The 22,500-nt window shown below is 44.8% G+C and overlaps 2 protein-coding genes across 2 annotated transcripts in view; both read right to left on the bottom strand.

Annotated features, from left to right (window-relative positions):
* lpin1a (lipin 1a) overlaps positions 1–5,572 on the bottom strand; it is a 21,346-nt gene extending 15,774 nt beyond the window's left edge. The window contains exons 1-3 of the mRNA XM_030771422.1: positions 5,418–5,572; positions 2,608–2,808; positions 2,224–2,319 (exon numbers count right to left, since the gene is read on the bottom strand). Of these exons, the coding sequence (XP_030627282.1) occupies positions 2,224–2,319; positions 2,608–2,799 (288 nt within the window). The 5' untranslated portion in view covers positions 2,800–2,808; positions 5,418–5,572. The remainder of the gene's footprint in view (positions 1–2,223; positions 2,320–2,607; positions 2,809–5,417) is intronic.
* Positions 5,573–16,305: 10,733 nt separating this feature from the next.
* Positions 16,306–22,500, bottom strand: part of greb1 (growth regulating estrogen receptor binding 1) — a 21,861-nt gene continuing 15,666 nt past the window's right edge. Inside the window, exons 20-31 of the mRNA XM_030773708.1 lie at positions 22,474–22,500; positions 20,775–20,877; positions 20,497–20,652; positions 20,258–20,394; positions 19,635–19,796; positions 18,994–19,198; positions 18,622–18,784; positions 18,271–18,492; positions 18,012–18,147; positions 17,428–17,628; positions 17,076–17,214; positions 16,306–16,791 (exon numbers count right to left, since the gene is read on the bottom strand). The exon at positions 22,474–22,500 is cut by the window's right edge and continues 423 nt beyond it. Of these exons, the coding sequence (XP_030629568.1) occupies positions 16,628–16,791; positions 17,076–17,214; positions 17,428–17,628; positions 18,012–18,147; positions 18,271–18,492; positions 18,622–18,784; positions 18,994–19,198; positions 19,635–19,796; positions 20,258–20,394; positions 20,497–20,652; positions 20,775–20,877; positions 22,474–22,500 (1,815 nt within the window). The 3' untranslated portion in view covers positions 16,306–16,627. The remainder of the gene's footprint in view (positions 16,792–17,075; positions 17,215–17,427; positions 17,629–18,011; positions 18,148–18,270; positions 18,493–18,621; positions 18,785–18,993; positions 19,199–19,634; positions 19,797–20,257; positions 20,395–20,496; positions 20,653–20,774; positions 20,878–22,473) is intronic.

Below are 22,500 nucleotides of genomic sequence, written 5' to 3'. Positions count from 1 at the left end.
GCCACGATACTGTTACAACACAGAGACCCAACATTTCACAATAACACTGTCCCTTGACTCTTCACGTTCATGATTCTCACTGTAAACACATTACAGTTTCAATGAGACAACCCTAATGTTCCACTTTCATCGCGGCCCCTCTCCGGAGAGCGCTTCACTGCACGAATCACGACCACAACCTTTGCATGATCGTTATGCTAACTGCCTTGTTTACGCGCTCGTTATACGTAACAATCTACAGATATTAATAAAACGTTGACGTCAAGAGCCCGACCCTGCGTGTTCAGTGGACCATCGTGTGCAGCAGGAAATTCTTAGCCATGAATAGAAGCCCAGGTTTTTTAGCATGCGGGGGGTGGGGGGTCTTGGGAAGAGCTAAAATTAGATTGGGATTATATTGCTCTGTAAGAAACACAGGCACAGAGAGCAGACAGGGAACCAACGCTCTGCTGAGGAGGCAGGACCCATCAGGACAGGAAACAGTTTAGCCCTGTTTCCAGTCTACGGTGGCTCCTTCTTTTCTCTCTCTCTCTCTTTTTTTTTTTTTAAATCCCTTCATCTGGCAAACAGCCAGGTGTGATCCTCAGTAGCCTGCTTGCTTCCTGCCCCCCCGGGCAGGATTCCCTGTATGTGTTAACCATATAAGGCCAGAGAGCACATGACACAGTGAACGATCAGGGGACTTTTACCTTAAACTAAGCACAACTGGCCGATGCCCACACGGCAGAAACTCTGTGTATGTGTGTGTGTGTGTGTGTGTGTGTGTGTGTGTGTGTGCATGTGTGTGTGCATGTGTGTTTGTATGTGTGTGTGTGTGTGTGTGTGTATGGTGTGTGTGTATGTGTGTGACACTGGCCCTTAACCTGATAACTGTGAGACAGAATCAGACTAACGTGTGGTTCATCATCACGGGAGAAAAAACTAAAAAATGAGAATGAAAAAACGGCATGTCGAGAGTGGACACCTGGCTGTACATTAAATGATGACTTTCTCGTTAAGCAGAGTCATTAGATCTGTCCGGGCTTGTGTGAAAGCGATCTGTCTGAGCTTGTGTTAAGCCTCTTTAAACAGGTGAGTCTCTCCCGCGCAGATAACTTCACTGTCTGACACTGCCTGTGAATGGCTACAGAGAGTGGAGGATGAGGAGGCAGGAGCCTTCATCATGTTTCAGCAATGACATCCTATGAGGCAACCATTCCTATGACACAAGATGTGGATTTCCACCTGTTATATACATTCCAACTACGACAGATCATCTGTCATATGGAAAATCACTGTATAGACACTACCTCAGGAACGTCTCTTGTGTTTTCACTGAAGATAAAAGCAGCAGTTTGAAAGAGCAGAGATTGCTGAAGCTTTTGTGATTATCCACATATAGTAAGATATGAACTTACTATAGACCCTACTATATTACTATAGATACCTTACTAAAGACAGACAGATACATACATAAACACATACATAAACAGAGTAAGACACTGTTAAGAGACAAAGACATGCAGTTCGGCTCCTTCATAACAGACACACTCTGGCTGTGTGTAATTCAGTCAGGGAGTGACACATTACTGCTGACTCAGCCTAACTCTAACTCTGCTGTTCATCTCCTCATTTCCTTTACACATCAGCTGAGCAGCAAGCAAACACGTCCAGCTTTCCAGCACGCAGAGACTGGCAGGAATAAGGCTTAGTTTGTGCTCAAGAGTTAAAGAGGCATGCTCATTACCCCCCCTCCTCCGCCCCCGTCGGAGGCTTTTCTCTGGCCGAGTGAAAGGCTTTTGTGTCTTTCTATGCTGAGCTGAACTCGATTTGGATCATTTCTGCTTTGCTTCATATGACCTTACATCACCCTGTTAACTGTCCGCTGCTTCTTTCATATGTACCGAAGGGCTTCAGACAGGACACGAGTTGAGGAGTGTGCGTGTGTGTGTGTGTGTGTGTGTGTGTGTGTGCGCGCGTGTGTGTGTGTGTGTCTGTGTCTGTTCTTGTATGTGTTAATACAGGGCCATCTCTGTTTACAGACTGCGTGTCCTGAGAGACTGTTTCCTGTAAACACAGCTCACGCTTTTTTGCCATGCCACATTTGGAGAAACAACAACTGCCATGCATGTGTGTGTGTGTGTGTGTGTGTGTATGTGTGTGTGTGTGTTGATCAGTCTTGCATGACCCTTAGAATGGTGAACAGCATATTCAGTTCTTTTGTTTTTGGAACGCCGCACTCACCATGTCGCTCTCCGTCTCCTTCACGAAGAAAGCCTCTCCGTTTTCCCCCAGCTTCATGTGCAGACTCACTGGTTCCCCGTTGATCTCAATATCCACCTGCTCCCACACACAGGACACACACAGAGCACGGCTCTTTCTCAGGGAATTGACTTTGCAACATAACACGGTGTAAAAAAAAAAAAAAAATCATTCGACTTGCAAGCACTTCACTATTTTCCACTGTAATAACTGGATTGGATTTAAATGGATTTAACTCCATCTAAGGAACAGAGCCATATTTCTCAGAGCAAAATGAAGAAAACATAACATAAGCTGGAGATGAAAAATGACACGTTTGGCTAAGTCTGAGATTCTACAAGAACAAGAGCAAGAACAAGAACGCACCACTTTCTCACGGGAGCGGAGGACTCCCATTTTGCCGAAGCGTACGTGAAAGGGGGAGCACTGGAGACTGCCGTCCGGCTGACGGACGACGATGACGTCGATGCAGCCGGAGAGTGTAGCAGGGTTCAGGCCACGGTACAGCTCTTTGACCTGAACAAACACCTGCCCGGCCAACTGCCCCACGTAGTTCATCGTCTGACTCTGGAAAGGGACACAGAGAGAGATCACATCAGGTGTGGGGCTTCCAAATGTATCGTTACTTTCTCTGGGCCACTTAAAACAAGCTCCAACACGTTGAATTGATTTACCCAGTGACACCCGGAATTTCATCATTCTCATAAAGTCAGCAGGTCATAAGGGCGATACGACACACCTGCACCGAAGACTCGCAATTTAAGCTCAAATCAATCTGAGATAAAAACTTTAAACCCGACCAAGCAGATAAAACAAACTGAAACCTCAACTAAACCACAAAACCACAAACTGGATGAAAGCCCAGTAGCAGCCCGTTCAGGATTAGCATTACTGAAGATTTTACGGTTACAGTACTGCACATCCAACTCAGTCCCCACGACAACGGTATTCAATAGATAATACTGTTTTTAAGAGTTCATGAGATCTCCAAAGTTCACAGTTACAGAATCCACTGGACAGGACAGCTTATTCTTCCACAATTTCTAACGCTTTTCCATGTGCATAGAACGACTTCCAAGATTAACACACACAATAACGGTAGGCTATAACACACACAATAACGGTGGGCTATATGTGTGTATCGTTAATCGGTCCATTTGCACCGGACCCGAAACTTGGCTGTTTGCCAGGCCCAACTCGAAATGTTTTGCTGTGAATGCAAACCAGTGCGCCTCGCTTTTGAATTGTTATATACTGCACTTTATATACCGTAGACAATAGATTTATAGCAGCATTTAAAAAGCAGCTCTCATTATTGACACAGAATCGCCAGTGTCCTTTAGGATGAGAGTGCAAATGAACTGGAAATAGAGTGATTGCCTTTGCATATGCGTTATCCGAACTATAATCCTCTCGACACATTTAGGTGAAAGGTCAGACGCGATTCAATCCATCAATTTTACGTGCGAGCGATGCCAACGGCAAAACTGCACTCAAAGAGGATTACAGCTGGTCGGGTTGGCACTGCCAGGGAGCCGGCGATGCCAAAAGGATATCACTCAACCCGAGGCGCAGTCAGAGATGTTGGAGCAAACAGCAAAGTCACTCTAACCCACGGCTAAACTTCCAATGCTCCCACTGGCATTGTCCGCACAGTTTCCAAACTGCTCAGAGTGAGATAAGCTACGTCGTGGTAATATATTACAGTCATGTCAGAGGGGAAATTCAAGGCTGGTAATACTCTCCCACTTGCGTTCGAACACGTGAAAAAAGTAGGCTTATGTTGTATATTGCTTAGCTGAGGGGGGGGAAAAACTTAAAACGTCCAGAGAAGTATTTCGACAGTCATGAGAGCCAATGTTGTCTGTGCCTCCGTACCACCTCTTATCCAACGCTGAACGCTTATTAAGCATTTTACTCGCTTCTTCTCAATACATCTTGTCTTCGGTTCGTCCTCTAAATTAATCATTACACAACGCCTGAAAATAGCTCTTTCCATGGATTCTACGTTTCACATGATGACCGAGACTAACTAATTGGTTATGCAAGGCAATTTATCACGGACCATAAATTGCCAAGATCGATTAGATTAGCTGCATGACTGGTGATTCTTTTGCGTCTTTGAGGTCTGTGGTGACAAGTTTTTGACACTGGTTTCCCCGAGAGTGCCTCTGCTTCACCTGTTCTTGTCATCCACCGTAACAGGACACTGCTCGTCTCCTCACACAGCAGTTACAGCCTCTGTCTCATGTGACTGGAATTGCAACGCTGTCACTACAAAGGCGCGCTGGTGCCAATGACAGCACGAGGATCACTGGGGTCGGGCACAACAAATACTGAGGTTCACTCATGTCAGCGGCCAATTCCGCGTCTGAGGACTATTACATAATTACCCCACCCATTTGACAGGCACTTCACTGAAACAAACACTGGCCGAGTAAACAAGGTAAGTCATTTAGATGTTGCGTCAAGTGGTCGGGTCAGGTCCGTGCCCTGGAGACCACGGGGAGTAGCGAAGTGGAACCGAACACATCTTAAAATATCTGAAGAACTGCTCTAGTCATCTAAAGTAATCTGATTCAAAGTGCAAACTCTGATGGCCGGTCCATTGAATAAACGATGTTTTTATATCTAGATCTCTGTATCTCCTTTTGAGGCTTAAGACACACGTATGTTCTACGTTCCACGATTAACTAAGAAACAGAACAGGGATTCTCAGAATAGATGCAGTATAATGGAATTCATCTTGTGTAAACAAACATGACAAATAAATAAATAAATGCACATATACGCACGCAGACATGCAAAACAGAACAAAATCTCTGCAGTTATAGGGACTGCATTTAGTGGCTATACTCAGCAGATATACTCATATATAGGCTATATATAGCAACGCATAAAAAACGCACACTTTACGGCCAAATGAATGAAACGCCGATCAAGCGTTGAGTCGACACCCATTCCCAGTGGCACTGCATGAACGCTGCGCTTACACGAGCACCGAAAACAATTCCCTTTACCAGTGATTCCGCTGAGATAAATGGAATCGTTAAGGTCACTGATGTAGACTAAGAACGGCATGCAATTTGATGGTAGTGCTTCAACCAAACATAACGTCGCCATAATGTAAAATAAACACCAGCGAATGCATTAAACAGATGCACACGAATACATACATTGTAGGCACTTGACGCGTCAAGATGTCGAAGTCATTCTCCAGCAGTGACTCAGTCTGGAAAACTGTCCAAGTAACGGAGAAAAAAAAATGCTGTACAGTTGAATGTGCAATAATTAGTTCTTGCTGTCCAGTTCTGAACTGGGTTACTTCTCTTTGACTGGCACAGCGACAGTATTTAAACCACAGTTGAAATTCCTCTCGCGGCGTAGCCGATCCTGCCTCCGCTGCTGACGCCACAAGCTCTTAACCCCCTCCTGCCCACCGGTCCCGCGACTCATCAGTCAGTCTCCACATCTGAGGTCACTCGCGGGCAAACGTCTGCAAATACGCAGAGGTACTACTGCGCACGGTTTACTCAAAAGCGTACGAGACGGAATGAATTTTTTAACAGTCCAATGAAACGGTCACCAAATCCTTACGACACCCTTACATCGAAAGCAAGGTATATCTTGATATACTTAATTAGTCCACCCAAAAAGTCTGCTGCAGAGGTGAACACGAGAGTGAGGAGCGGCGGACACTAATTGTCATTATGTCATTACTGCCGTTATGTGAGAAATGAGGGCACGGGAAGGCAGAGCATCACACACAAACACATACACACACACACATACACACACGCAGGAACACAAACCCCTCCCTCCCACAGACAATGATTCCCATGCTCACGTGGCTGGGTTGGAGATCTGCCAGCCGTGCTCTGGCTCTCTGAGTAATGGTTGTAGTAATATGGCTGAGTCCAGAGACACGCTGATTATCTCTCATCATTCTCCCAGTCCTCACGTGCAGAGGGACCAGACACTGAGCCATACAGCCCTTCCATTAAGAGCTGAATCTGCTTACACACAAACGAGCCCAGAGTCCCTCAAAATGAGAGGGAAATTCAGAGGGGAGTGATGTCTCCCTGTGGAAAAGGATTTCGTAAAATGGTTGTTTTCATTATGGGCAGAATGGGATGAGATTAGCGACATTTGCTTTGTGGTGAGTGTATGTACACTGTCCATGAATATTCCATTCAAATTACAGTTTTTAATATCATTAGGGAACAGAACTACTGAGATTGGAATGAATCAGATTAGGATTAATCGGATTATTCCACATGAATATCAGACATAGCAGTTCCCCCTTTGTGGTTCATATCTGTGTTGACGATTTCAAAGACAGCACAGAATTCTCTTTATCGTTTACATGGTGTACACTCTCTTTGGGAGGAAACCACAGCAGGCGTCGTGCAGGGCCGTGAGCAGCAGAATCAGTTTTTGATATGATGGTTTGAAACAAATGTGATTATAAACGATCATCTATTATAATCTTCCTTTCATCTGAGGAAAACAGAGAGTTTCCAGTGGCACTTCCAGAAATGCTGAACTTGCTAATGTCTTTCATAAGACACAGTCTTAACCCGCGTCACGGCTAATTTGTTTTTTCTATATTACAGTGCCGTGGTTATGTGTTTCCGCCGCTATGTTTACACTGGGACACAGTCAGACTGGTGTGTTTTGTGCTAAATTTGGAAAAGAGTCATCTGCTGTATTTGCTGGTCAGAAAGTGGATTTCATTCCTTTGGTTATGACTGGTATGACATTGCACTAACACACACACAAACACACACACAAAGGAAGTCGGATCTGATTTTCTGATGTCTGTCTGTTCTCTCTGCTTATTAAGTAGATTAATGTGTGTGGTTCAGAATGGGGCAGGAAGACCGGTACTGGTCCAAGTATTGTGGTTTTCCAGGAAAAGAGGCGCAGAGGAAAAGGCTATTTGTGTGTTCCTCTCTTGCTCTGTGTGTGTGTGTGTGTGTGTGTGTGTGTGCATGTTCTTGCTCCACGGAGACTTTCAGGGAGTGAATTTGGACAGGACAGAGCTCCTCTCAGATTGCACTGTGTGTGTGTGCGTGTGTGTGTGTGCGTGTGTGTGGGGGTGTGTGTGTGTGCGCGTGTGGGGGTGTGTGTGTGTGTGTGTGTGTATATGTGTGTGTGTGCGTGTGTGGGTGTGTGTGTGTATGTGCCTGTGTGTGTGTGTGTGTGTATTCCTGACTGTTTTAGAAGCGGAGTAAAAGAGATGAAGGTTCCCAATCCAAGCGGGAGATTTCTTGGAGCTGGGACGGTGTGAGTGAGTTTTGGAGCTGGGACGGTTTCTGGGACGGTTTCTGGGACGGTGTGAGTGAGTTTTGGTCGGATCAGCGTAGTCCTCTCTCCCCTCTGGCCTCTCAGCTTTTGTCTCCGCTGCTGCTTTAGCTTCTGAAGACACAGGCGCTGAACACAAAATCATTTAAGAAACCAGACAGACAAGACACTTTTTCATGTTTCAACAGCGGCGAAGAAAACATCTGAGGGCATATCATTAAAATAACAGGTGAGACGCTTCAGTAATTACTTCACAGCCTGTGATTACAAAACCTCATTTCAAAAAAACATATCAAGGGCAATGATGGGTATCATCCAGGAGAACTTGTTTTGCGTGGAATATTTATGCCAGATAAATTCAGAGGTCAGATGGTCGTGCGTTTTCTCTTCCAGTTCTCTCTTCTCTCCAGCACTGTAAACAACACGTGCAGAAGAGTTTTCCCAAGACCGGCCCCCCCCCCCCCCCACCCCACCCCCCACAGCTGAGGAATGCATTCACTACTCGCTCTCCCTCCACTTGGGGAGTGGGAGTCGGCTGGGGCTTGGTTCTCTCAGCCAATCAGGGGCCGGGGAGCTGTGTGACAAGGTCTGCTGAGGTCACACGGTGAATAAACTCCTGACTTCAAGTAGAAGGGTCCCCTTTTGTTTTGATTTCATTCTCGCGGCAGAGGCAAAGAACAGCATGTAAAAGCAAAAGCAACAAAATCAGATCTCTCCAGTAAAATGGCAGACACCCTCTGTCAAGCTCTTTATGCTCCGGTCTGAATCCGTCAATAACTATCTTTGGTTATCGGTTCTGCGCAGCCACTGGCTGAAAGCTGATAGGCCGGGAGTGTTTCCCCCTTCAGCATGACGTTACATAACGAGTCGATCCATCCGGCATGTGCTATCACACCGAAAATACTAAAGGTCAAAAGGTCAGGCAGTCTAACCATCTAGTCGTAAAACGGAGCAACATGACGAAACGCGTGTGGACCCACGTCATGTAACTGGACTTAGTCGTTGAGGGGTTCATGGCCACAGCGAGACAGGTGTAGTAATAAATAAATACATAAATAAAATATGTATTATGTAAATAAATACATAAATAAATAAATAAAATACCGTCAGCAGATATTTGACATATAACAAACTAAACTATCGAGCCTCCTCATGTCTCAGCGCCAGCCTGCGGTCTGTCGGAGATTCTCTGATAAATGCATGTAGGTGTGCGACAGATCTGAGTTACATACATTAAACAAGAGTCACGCTAGTCAATGTCTTTCTCTCCTTTCATTCCCTGGTCTCTGAATGAACAAGCTATGGCACGAACGAGGGAGAGCAGGCTTGGCTGGATCAGGGGGATTATACACCTGTACTCGTATGACACCCCCCCCCCCCAACACACACACACACACACACACACATACACACGCAGTCCAAAGTAACATAAACAGAAAAAAACAGGTCCTGCAGGTAGCTGCCAAAACAAAGGAAACACCTGAACGATAGAAGTATGTCTGACTCATACTCAAAGCCGCTGTTTCTAAGCTGATGTGGTTCCTGAGTAAACAAGCCAGTTAACGACATGACTAAGTAGCATCATATTAAGAACAGGTGTGAGTATCAAAATCCTGGGCGGACTCAGGTACCCGTTATTTTGGCTACCGCGTCTTGGCTGGAGCTTTGCCGACAAAGACTGCTAATTCAGTAATGAAAGACCGCTTATTCCGTGTCATTCCGTTGTTAACTGAGTAACAAAGACTGCTCGCTGCCGACGCATCACTGGACTAAAGTGATGTTGCCATGTGAGTCTGAATGAAAGAGACTGATGACTAAAATCAGCTGTGGTGGAGAGCACACAGCGCTAAGACTGTGATTAAGGTACACTGCCTTATAGCGCTAAGACTGTGATTAAGGTACACTGCCTTATAGCGCTAAGACTGTGATTAAGGTACACTGCCTTATAGCGCTAAGACTGTAATTAAGGTACACTGCCTTATGGCGCTAAGACTGTGATTAAGGTACACTGCCTTACAGCGCTAAGACTGTGATTAAGGTACACTGCCTTATAGCGCTAAGACTGTGATTAAAGTACACTGCCTTATAGTGCTAAGACTGTGATTAAGGTACACTGCCTTATAGCGCTAAGACTGTGATTAAGGTACACTGCCTTATAGCGCTAAGACTGTGATTAAGGTACACTGCCTTATAGCGCTAAGACTGTGATTAAGGTACACTGCCTTATAGCGCTAAGACTGTAATTAAGGTACACTGCCTTATAGCGCTAAGACTGTAATTAAGGTACACTGCCTTATGGCGCTAAGACTGTGATTAAGGTACACTGCCTTATAGCGCTAAGACTGTGATTAAGGTACACTGCCTTACAGCGCTAAGACTGTGATTAAGGTACACTGCCTTACAGCGCTAAGACTGTGATTAAGGTACACTGCCTTATAGTGCTAAGACTGTGATTAAGGTACACTGCCTTACAGCGCTAAGACTGTGATTAAGATACACTGCCTTACGGTGCTAAGACTGTGATTAAGGTACACTGCCTTACGGCGCTAAGACTGTAATTAAGGTACACTGCCTTATAGCGCTAAGACTGTAATTAAGGTACACTGCCTTATAGCGCTAAGACTGTAATTAAGGTACACTGCCTTATAGCGCTAAGACTGTGATTAAGGTACACTGCCTTACAGCGCTAAGACTGTGATTAAGGTACACTGCCTTACAGCGCTAAGACTGTGATTAAGGTACACTGCCTTATAGTGCTAAGACTGTGATTAAGGTACACTGCCTTACAGCGCTAAGACTGTGATTAAGATACACTGCCTTACGGTGCTAAGACTGTGATTAAGGTACACTGCCTTACGGCGCTAAGACTGTGATTAAGGTACACTGCCTTAAAGCGCTAAGACTGTGATTAAGGTACACTACCTTATAGTGCTAAGACTGTGATTAAGGTACACTGCCTTGCGGCGCTAAGACTGTGATTAAGGTACACTGCCTTATAGCGCTAAGACTATGATTAAGGTACACTACCTTATAGCGCTAAGACTGTGATTAAGGTACACTGCCTTGCGGCGCTAAGACTGTGATTAAGGTACACTGCCTTATAGCGCTAAGACTGTGATTAAGGTACACTGCCTTACAGCGCTAAGACTGTGATTAAGGTACACTGCCTTATAGCGCTAAGACTGTGATTAAGGTACACTGCCTTATAGCGCTAAGACTGTGATTAAGGTACACTGCCTTACGGCGCTAAGACTGTGATTAAGGTACACTGCCTTACGGCGCTAAGACTGTAATTAAGGTACACTGCCTTATAGCGCTAAGACTGTGATTAAGGTCCACTGCCTTGCGGCGCTAAGACTGTGATTAAGGTACACTGCCTTACGGCGCTAAGACTGTGATTAAGGTCCAGTGGGCAAGACAGACAGCTGAATGTTCAGCTCTGAATCAGCTGAAGGTAAATATCGATCGGGGACACAAGCAGGCTGTTTAATCCAGAAAAGTCTCTGGAAAGTTCCCTCTTCATGAGATGTTATGGCTGGCTCTCGGATTGCATCTGGGAAACAAATATCTGTGGATAAAGTGGTTTTCTGAACTCAGACAGTGGTGTAGAGAGCCGTAGAAAAAAAAGATGTTGGCATGGTAACATGAGTCATCTTTCACTAGTCCAAAGGACATTAGTGGTTACTGAATGGCATGATGAGCAATGAAAACAGCGTAAACCACATGCCATGGCTAGCCCCGGTCACCAGATCTCCGGCAGCCAGGAACTTACGGAAGATTCTGGATCTGCAACAAAAACTGTGTTTTCCCCCCAGTGTTGACGAAATACCCGGGGACAGACTTTTATTGTGAAACAACATTGTTACGTCCCTCCAGCAGAGACGCAGGATCTTCATCAAGCTGTTCTGGCAGCTTCGGGTCGACCCAAAGACCAAGACCCTTTACGATGGTGTTTCCTTTATTTTGGCAGTTGGCTGTGTTATCCATGATATTTAAACAGGCTAGTTCTTCTGTCTGGTTTTCAGCACTGGGACATATGTAGAACTGGGTCTGAACTTTGGCCAGCTCATGCACAGTTTTGATGCTATTAAACAATGTTTATGTGAAACACTCATAACTTTGCATTTCAGTCCACATGTTTGTACAGCAAAGGTTTTATTCCAGATAGAAATTTTGCATGATGCTGGAACTTTTTTTTTTTTTTAACTTTCCATAACATATAAACTGCAATCTCTGATGAATAAACAGTTTTGTCTCACTTTCAACCAGTCCACTGCAAAAAGTCAAAAATACTTAATCAGTCAATACGGCAAAGGCAGATCTGACAGCTGTATCGGTCATGACTTTTTTGAGCTTTGGCATTTGTTCATGAGGTCGATAAGAGTTTTGTCAGAGGTTTCCTCTGCCAAGCATGCCGTACACTGCTGACGCAGAAGTTGGCACGAAAGCAGCATTCGGAAAAACACCGCAAACATTCAGGCGGGTACAACCTGAGTCACACGATGCTGACCCTTGGCCTATTTTTGTCAGGGTTTTTTTTTTTAATCAGACCATCCATGGGCAGTGATGTGGTCATACAAAGCCTGATGTAACGAACGTTTTCTGAGTGACCTTGGCTGATATCGCGTTCCCGCACTCTGTCCCATATACAACATCTCCTCACCTCAGGAAACCAACAGAAGGAGGTTCATGTGAATATTTTTGAGAAGAGAACCTCTACCTGAGATCAGATCTCGTTTTGGAATGAGTCGTTATAAAAGAGTCTTAACTGAGGGGCTAGTCAAGCTCTTCACGTTACCACTGCAGTGGTGTGAGGAGGAGGCAATGGTTTTGGGGTGGGGGGTAATTTAAACCCTTCAATGTTGCTGTTATTGCAGAGCGGGAGCATGCTGTCATATGCCGGACTCAGAGGCAGCATTGCTGCTAGATCACTTCAGCACAGACAGGACCATTCTAGCATGTTCTACCCACAAACGGAGCCAGTGTGTCCTCACAAAAAACAGTCAGTCTCACGACCAAAACCCCACCACCTGGCTCGGTCACACGGCCCTAAAAGCATCAAGTCAGTAATAATTAATGACGACTAATGTCTCTCAAAGCAGCCGTCGAATCAGATGAGGAGACGCGAGACCTTTAGAACATGAAACATGTAAGAGGCTAAGCCAGCAGATAACCACGCTCAACAGTAACTGCCCACACCTGAACTTTTTTTGTCTGTTTAGGAGACACACCAAATTACATGATAGCAGATCACTAATACGCTGTATAAAATGCTGAAGACTTTAAAAATACAATGTAATACTGTGTATCCACTCAGTTGTTCCGAAAACTCAAAAGATTCCCTTAAAAATGCACTGTTCCAAAAAGAGAAGCTGAAACATAGTAGAAATGCCTCCACTAAAGCTTATGACGATTCTGGCTTATTTGCATAATAAGCTCGTCGAAAAAGAATGACACTAAAAAGTATCTCCGCACAGACCAGCACCCACAGACCAGTGAATCTTTTGAGTTTGCATAAATTCCAGTGATACATGGGTTTATATGGAGAATTTACTCCTGGACACCCCACCTCAGCTATTCATTAATCCTTCTCAAACAGTCCTGAGAGTCCCCCTCACTGCTGACATACACTCAGATAGCACAAGAAGTTCTGAATGTTCAATATAAAAAAAAAAAAACATCTAATGTCAGGTGATTCTGGCTTTTCAGACAACAAAATTCATTGCCCCAAACACAAACACATCGGAAACAATTCGAAGCAATTTTGAATTTTGCAACGACTTGCCAAATATAAAAAAAAGCAACAGCTTCAAAAGCAAAAAAAAAAAAAAAAAAAAATCATATTTAATGTCCGTGCCGTTGGGCTGGTGGTGGTTAGTTTCAGAGGCCCTGTTTGAACCCCTACTCTCCCCGTCAGTAATCAAACACACGGCACTTTACCCAGGACCAGGTAGGTTCACCGGATCCGCTGTCATCTCCGGATCCTTCCACGTTCTCCTCACGTGTCATAGTCCCATTGTCTGTGCTGAGCCCAAAGCTCATGTATAATCCAGGCCTGAGTTCTGAGGTCCAAACAAACTGTCTGGTTCTGTACCGAATCCTTGGGATTGCGCCTGATCTGCCATGCAGGAGCTGCGCTATATACTGGTGCCTGCTAGATGTTTTCTTGCTAATTTTACCGGGAGTGTTCTTGGAATGGTTTTCTGAGCCGAAACCCGAGAGCGACTCAGACCAGGATCCTTCTCCAGGCAAACCCTCTCTACGGTCACAAACTTACTCACAGTGTGACAGCGCCTCACACACTCACACTCTGACACTTACTCACACACACACACATATACATATACATATGTATCCACACGGACACATACAAACATCCACACACCTATACACACTCAGATGTGCACACCCACACAGACAAACATATATACACACCTGTACACACACACACACACACACACACACACACACACATTCCCAGCCAGACACACACAAATATGTAGACATGCGTACGCGCACGCACACACACACACACACACACACACAGTCATACACACACAAAATAAATATGTATATACACACACACACATTAAATCATGTAGTGCCTCTATAGTTGGGCCACATTTTAGATATTAATTTGTGGTGTATCATAAATATTTTTTAACACCTGTATTTCAGTGTTTTTCCCTCATAGCAACACTGAGACAAATCCCTCAGTGTGTGTGTGTGTGTGTGTGCGGGCGCGTGTATCTGTTTAATTTCTGAGTAACTCTCTCTGATCTCTTTGAATTCGGCTGTCCAGGCCAGTATTGACCTTAACCTTATCCTCAGCGTCTCTGCCCTTTCACATGCAACTCGAGCTGCCCCTTTCGGCACAATCCCAAGGACACGTGGTCCAAACAGGGGCCACTCACAGCCAACCAAAGACACTCAGCCTGCTTCAGCGGTCAGTAACACTCTCTTGCAGACAGGTCTGGCAGGTGTCCTGGTTTTTACAGCCAGTGTCGGCTTACTAAATCACCTAGCGCTGGGATGGCCACATCGTCAGAGGCCTTGAGTCCGTTTTCATGTGGACAGTGTCAAAGGTCAGTTGGGTATGACTGGGGGAAATGTTTACACGTGAAAAGTAGATTGCCATTTTGTTTTACATTTTTGTTGACGTATGAGGACCAAGATTTTGGCCTTACGCTGCAGGGAAGAGGTTTTAATGGATAAAAAAATTCTCCATTCTTACTCAGTAAACATTTGACATTTACCGTACACTTCTAAAAGCTAGGCCCGCTATTAATTGAACGACAGCGCTGAAACTGGCACGGAAACGCAATCATTGCTGAATGCTGCATAGAGCAGTTTGTTTTTGCTCCTTGTTGGCTTGTTTAAACGAGTACACCTAAGCCACCCCATCCTGTCCGAGTCTACAATGTCTCCCAAGTCACTGAAAAAGAATGTCAGCAATGACTATTTCGAATGGCTTAATGAGTGACGGTGTCGCTTCCCTAACCCCGCGTGAACGAGAAACATTTTTATGTTGATTGGACCTGTTTCACGCGGGACAAAAGTGCTAAATTTAGCCTGTGTCCAAGGCTAGAATGTCTTGACATCCAGGCTAAAGTAATGTGACTGATTGCTCGTGAAATGTTATACGTGAAACAGGTCCAATCAACATAAACATTGAGATCCTTACCTGCCCTTTGCTGGTATTCTTTTCTGCTGGCACTGCGTCACTAACATAGTGAATATGATATTAGCCTATGTCTTTCTGGGCAAGTTAAAGCTTTATAGTTATTTCAAGCATACGGTCAGTTGAGCCAAGGGCAGTTTCAGAATACGGAATATGACCTTGAGATCACTCGGGCAGCAGCTGCCAAGGAGGGTAAAATGACTACGGGTCAAACATGAATCCGGGCACAACTTGCTCAACAGAGATTTGTCATAAAATCGATGTGTCAATTTGAGTTTTTTCCTCTACCCCTTTGTGCTATAAAACAGTATCCACTCAAGGTTACTAGGTTTACTTTGTTCTGAATGTTTCATATCTTAACGATGTTCAAAACCCTATGCTCTTGAGATGCAAGCTCGTCAGTTGGTGACAGTCGGCTACAATTTAGTGTTTGACCTGAGTTCCAGGAAATGAGCCCAAAAAAACACAGTGATGTAATTTTCTGTTTTTTAAAAATCAACCTTTATGATTTGGCATTGTTGACAGAGCGACTGGTACAAGTAACTTTACATACATCGTCTTTAGAATATTACCATTGCTTGCAGCTCCCCCTAGTGGTGAATCAGAGGGACCGACGTGACCATACTCTGAAGCTCAAACGGTAACGTCTTTGACCAAAGTAATCGTATTAACGGCAGTATAAGGGTCATTCCTAAGAACATTTTTGACCTAAGTACTTTAAACACTAGACAGCCCAAATCCCAAATACGAACACATCATTCGTATAGTCACACAACAAGCAACAACAAACATCTACAAAAATATTTTCTCCTTTACAAAATATCAGCCACAAAATATATTTTCAGATGCAATATATCAGTTAGAACAGGATAGCTATATACCATGGCATGACCCCATATGAATAAGAGGTAGGATACAAGAGTCCAGAAAATACATCTCACTGTTTACAACTGTTACATACAACAACGAATTCTCTGTTCATGTTGCTGTTGTTTTTCTCTATGCAGTTCAGGTTTGACATCAATTGGTTTGTCCATACTGTATTTAAAGAAAAAAACAAAATCAAAAACAAAACACAAGGGAATAAGACATAGTGAAATTACAGCAAATCCAATTCATTATATACAGAGAGAGTTCAAGTCTTGTATATGTACAAAATCAGCAGGTTAAGGTATAGTGATGAAGCAAAGGCAGTCTGGGGATTATATGAGTGTTTGTTTGTGTTAAATGTGTTTGCCAGTGAGGAACATGACAAATCAATCATCTTTGTGTTGCTTCTCTGAAATGCGCAGCCCATGTGTTGTACGTCTGTTATGTGAGTGTTACAGGTGTGTTAGAAGAGCATTGTGAGAAGGTAATCTTGGTAACGCTCGTGATAAAAAACGTTTTATAAAGGTATTATATGTGTTTTCCGGTGAGGAAGAAGAGAGGCTGGTCTTCCTTGGCGTTGGCCGTCTGAAACTCGTCACTCAGACGGAACCTCCACTCATCCTCCAGCTCCAGACGAACAACCGTCTGACGCAGGGAACTCCGATTTGGACAGATTACACACAGTGTGGCACCTGGGAGACAGAGAGAGAGAGAGAGAGAGACAAGACCGGGGCAAAGTGTGAAGAAAACAGAGAGAAAAACAGAGAAAGACAGAGGCAGAGGGTGAGAGAACGAGAGAGACAGAGAGAGAGAGAGAGACCGACCGGGGGGGGGGGGGGGGGTTCTCTTTTATTATTTTAATATGAGGTAAAGGATCCAAAAACTCAAACGTCTGACACTAGATCTTTGTTAAACTTCAGGCTGTATGTACGGTTGGTGGATTACAGCCTTTCTCTGTCTGGACAGTCACAGGTACCTTTGAGGAACTGGAACTTCTTCAGGAAACCCGGGGTGACAAAAGAGTCACAGAAGTACAGCAGCAGACCACTGAAGAGCAGGCCCGTGGTACTGATGTTCACAGAGTGAGGTCTGGAACTGATGAAACACACTGTCACCTGTAAAAAACACACATACACACACACACACACACACACACACACACAAACCCTGAACAAAAGTCTGAATCCAAACTGAACAAAATAATGACTTCAAATGCATGCATCCCTGCTGAAGTGTTTTTTTAAGTTAAGTTACCAATCTGCCAAACTTTTACTGTTCCGGTTCATTTCTCCCAGTCTGAATACAGGAGGTTTATTCAATGGTTTTACCTCTGGCCCAAGGTTGAGGTAACAGTCGACAGAGAGCACGGGGTGGCTGTAGTTCCTCGCGCTGAGGGGAAAAAGCCGATGGCTGGTGTGCTGGAGGTACTTCTCTAGGAGGAACTGTGCCGGTGTGGCCAGAAAGGTGTGTTTGCTGTCTGGGGCACAGACGTACTGAGCTGGCTGCACTGCAGTGGCCACGTCTGTTGTCTGGGTAAAACAGTCAAGCATGAGGAAACGTGTCAGTACAACTCTCTTATTTCTCAGCTCCGGGATCTACAGGCCTCTGAGGACCAAAGAAATGTGATCTAAGCTGGAACTGATTTGTATAAATTCAACTAGAAATCAAATCTTCCATTCCTCGCTGCATCAGTACAGGACTCATATTGTGGTTCTCTGAGGATAGAGCAGAGATGACCTGTCCCAAGTGCCGATTTTACAAAAAAACTGTTTCAGGTAAATAATCCAATTATACACAACACTGACATATCTCTAACATATTTCAGGCTGAATTGACAGCATGAACTAATCTTGGAACAGCACAGAATCCAGGTTGAATGTTCTAGAACATTCTGAGAGGCAGCGGAGCTGACCTTGGTCTTGACGATGAAGGTACGATATCCTCCAATGGCGATCTGCTTCTTCATTACGCTGAAGTTGTTGAAGCGACACAGGAGAAGCCCAGAAGTGTGAGCCCGCAGATTAAAGTCCACATCGTCACACGTGAATCTGGCATACGAGAGAGAGAGAGAGAGAGAGAGAGAGAGAGAGGAGACGCAATACACATTTGATTAAGACAGTTACGTGCTACTTTACTTTGAGTATAACGGTGTTTAGTGCAGGTTCTGTTACCTGTTCTGGTTGTACTGAACATCCTGGGTCAGGTCCACATTGAGCAGCAGGAAGTCGTGGAGGTGTCCACGCGTAAACGGCTCCCGGCGCCAGCCCGGCCCGACTCCCCGACTCGACCACTTCCTCAGCCCGCACAGCCCGTACTGAGTCAGGTCCGGACTGGACTCCATGTGCTGCAGAACCTGCTTCAGAGACACGTTCCTCTCTGCTCCTGCAGCTCCGCTACACACACACACACACACACACAAAAGCCACACAGACACACAGTCACGTTTTCCACGTCCGACTGCTTTTAAATCTCATTCCATATGATATTTCTGTCAGTACTGATGGTAAGAATTTTTGAGTTACCTCTTGGGATCGACCTCCACACTGTTCCACATGACGCAGGAGTCGTCGGCGAGGATGATGAACGGCCAGACGTCCTGCGGGCGACTCCCGTGCTCCACGCGTCGACTCCTCTCCAACTCCAGGTTATGATACGACAACTCCTTAATCAGAAAATGAGCTGCCCCTGTGCGTGGCAGAGATACGGGTTATAAGTGTGAGAGAAAGAGAGAGAGAGAGAGAGAGAGAGAGAACATCAGGGAAACAGGAGAGGAAAGAAAGAAAAAGAAAGAAAGAAAAAGAGAAAAAGAGACGTTTATAAAAGATGACATAAAACTGTCTTTAATAAAAAGTCTTTTCTGGGGACCAGCTCTCCTCCACAGTCAGGACTCTCACCTATCCCAGCCCCGTTGAAGATGGTGGGCAGCACAAGCATGATGTGGTTGGGCCAGTATTTTTTGTAGACGGCCATCTCGTACTCTTTCACCACCAGGATGTGCAGGTGAGAGGCGCCGTCCATGGCGTGGTACAGGTTGAACAGACCGTGTTCGTGACGTCCGGTGGTCGGAGTGAAAATGGGGCTTTTAATACAGTCAGGATTCTACAGGCAGAAGGTTCATCAGTCATTAAATCACTTTTATTACATCATGAAGTTTTTCGCAATCTTTAGTTGTCTAGTCTTTAGCTTTTAGCTGTCTCTGACACAGCGCCATCTCAGACCTAAGGCTAAACAGTCTCCTGTTTTCCTCTTAGTTTTTTTTTTTTGTTTTTAGTTCTGCACTAACATGAAGGCTTAGTTCTGACTGCTCTCTCAGCAGGGCTAAGTTAGCCCGGTGCTAGTGTCCGTCAGCTAGAAACAAAGGTGAAATCCCCTGACCCCCAGTGCTAAACCACAGGCTGACGGGCACTGAGAAAACCTCTAACGCTGACTAATTGACTTGTTAATTGACTTTGTTTGTTACTGTTTGACATGAAAACGGTATGAGTTATATCTACATCCCATGTGTTGGTCTGTTGTTGTCTGGTGTCATACATACCCAATCAGAGGTGAGGGGCAGCCTCATGCTCTCCAGCTGGCCTCCTGATTGGCTGAAAGAGAAGTGATGCTCTTTGGACTTGGGGATAATGAAATAGAGTTGGATCTCCTCGCCGAGCAGCAGGTGAGAGAAGGTGAATGCGTGAAGCGTCGACTCGTACAACTACACAAAGACACAAAACTTTTATTCTAAATAGGCTTTTTACAGCTGTGTAGAAATACCAAAATATTCAGAGCACATTCATAGACTGTGAGATACATTCAGATACAGTTTACTGACTGACAGAAACCTCTCTATAAAGCAAGACAGCTTTGCCAACAAGCAATTAACTGGACTGTAAAACCATTACTGTAAACTATAAAACTATTACTGTCAACTGTAAAACTATAAGTGGAAACTAACTACAGTAACTCTGAAAATTCACTGAAAATGCACCATCATTGCCATGAAATCAGTTTTTTTGTGTGTTTGCATGTGTGCATGCATGCGTGTATGTTGATATGCGGGTGTCTGCATGTCTCTATGGGTTTATGTGTGTGGGCACATGGAAGTGAGTATGTGTGTGTGTGTGAGAGAGAGAGAGACAGACAGACAGACAGACAGAGAGAGACAGCGTCGTTTACCTGGTATGGTGGGTTAAAGCCCATATAGTGGTGACACTGTTCACAGTGGTGGTAGGTGTTGTAAGCGGCGTATTTGGACAGTTTTATCCGAGCTGTCCGCCTGCGCAGATACACGTCCTCCTGCCGTCTCGGCCTCCCTTTTAACGGAGAAACAAATAACAAGAGTCAAGACACCCGCAGAAACACAGAACACTCTCCTGCCAACAGCAGATCTTCACATGGGCCGCTGATGTTCGTACCCTCCTCGTTTGGACTGAAGTGAGGGGAGTACACGGTGCTGATGTCCTCGTACTTGGGGTCGTGGACGACGTAATCGAAAGGCATTCCCCGGACGGTGTCCGCGTTCGGCCAGGACGCGATAGGCTGATGGTACTGGGCCAGTTCCATCTGAGGATCTGGACAGGAGCAGGTGTGGACGTGTTAGTTTGATTCCGTGTCAGTTAAGGTTTGCTTGACGGATACACATCGATGAGGGTGGTAAGTGTATGCTCTCTGTTCAAACAGACATTGCGCTTACTTTGGTTAACATCCTCTTCGTCATAGATGTCTACCTCCATCAGTCGGATCAGCATGCGGGACAGAAAACCCAGAAACTGCAGATACACCCCAGTCTTCCCCACCTAGAGAGAAAAAATTCAGTACTTTTATAATTCAGTACTTCACACTTGTCACTTACATTCACATCTAAACCAAACAAACCCTCAAATTTTAACGGGACCTACATTTAAAGCACAGTGCACAAACCTCATGTCATTGTTTAAGATACAAGTACTGAATAAAGAGTTAAGACAACTTACTGATTTCAGTACTTTACCCCCGTCAGCAGAAAAACTAAAGCTCTGCGAGAGAACTTTCAGTACTTTACACCCATGAAAAGTAACATCAGTACTTTACAGCTGTCAACCACCTAGGGTTCTTTACCAAAACTCTATTTCACAACTGCTGCAAGCTACAGACAGAGAACTTGTAACAATAATTTCAGTTAAGCAATTATCATTTTTTTTGTACTATATCTTAAGTTCTCTTGAAAACCTTCACGGATGCACAAATTCTCCAAAAAATGCTACTTACATGCTACACTAGATTACAACTGCAACTAAACTGGTTATGTTCAACAATGCATTATTCTGAAAACATTAAACGAAAATGCTGCTAAACAAAATTCATTTCACAGCCAAAAAACCAACAGTTCCCATTAAAGAGACTTCTCAGTGAATTACACTAATGAGCTGGAACCAAACCCCTACCACTACAGCCAAACAGCTACAACTACAGCCAAACTCCTACAACTACAGCCAAACCCCTACAACTACAGCCAAACCCCTACAACTACAGCCAAACTCCTACAACTACAGCCAAACCCCTACCACTACAGCCAAACCCCTACAACTACAGCCAAACTCCTACAACTACAGCCAAACCCCTACAACTACAGCCAAACCCCTACAACTACAGCCAAACCCCTACAACTACAGCCAAACTCCGTTACAGCCAAACCCCTACAACTACAGCCAAACTCCTACAACTACAGCCAAACCCCTACAACTACACCCAAACCCCTACAACTACAGCCAAACCCCTACAACTACAGCCAAACCCCTACAACTACAGCCAAACTCCTACAACTACAGCCAAACCCCTACAACTACAGCCAAACTCCTATAACTACAGCCAAACCCCTACAACTACAGCCAAACTCCTACAACTACAGCCAAACCCCTACAACTACACCCAAACCCCTACAACTACAGCCAAACTCCGTTATAGCCAAACCCCTAAAACTACAGCCAAACCCCTACCACTAAAGCCAAACCCCTACAACTACAGCCAAACCCCTACAACTACACCCAAACCCCTACAACTACAGCCAAACCCCTACAACTACACCCAAACCCCTACAACTACAGCCAAACTCCATTATAGCCAAACTCCTACAACTACAGCCAAACTCCTACAACTACAGCCAAACCCCTACAACTACAGCCAAACTTCTACAACTACAGCCAAACTCCGTTACAGCCAAACCCCTACAACTACCGTTACAGCCAAAGCTCAACATTACATCACTCTGCATATACAGTCTTTGGCATTGAGGGAGTTTGTCTTGGCCTGACAGAGGAGTGGATGGGTTCTGTCAGAGCTTATTAAGGGTTGCCTGAGCAATAGTGTGTGTGTGTGTGTGTGTGTGTGTATTCGTATATGCTGCACGTCCATACCTGTGGAGGCCCGCTGAGCAGTAGGCG

The sequence above is a fragment of the Chanos chanos genome, chromosome 1 (genome assembly GCF_902362185.1).
Source record: "Chanos chanos chromosome 1, fChaCha1.1, whole genome shotgun sequence".
NCBI lineage: Eukaryota > Metazoa > Chordata > Actinopteri > Gonorynchiformes > Chanidae > Chanos > Chanos chanos.
The sequence above is the reverse complement of the archived record's forward strand: the minus strand, read 5'-3'. Positions and strand labels throughout refer to the sequence as shown.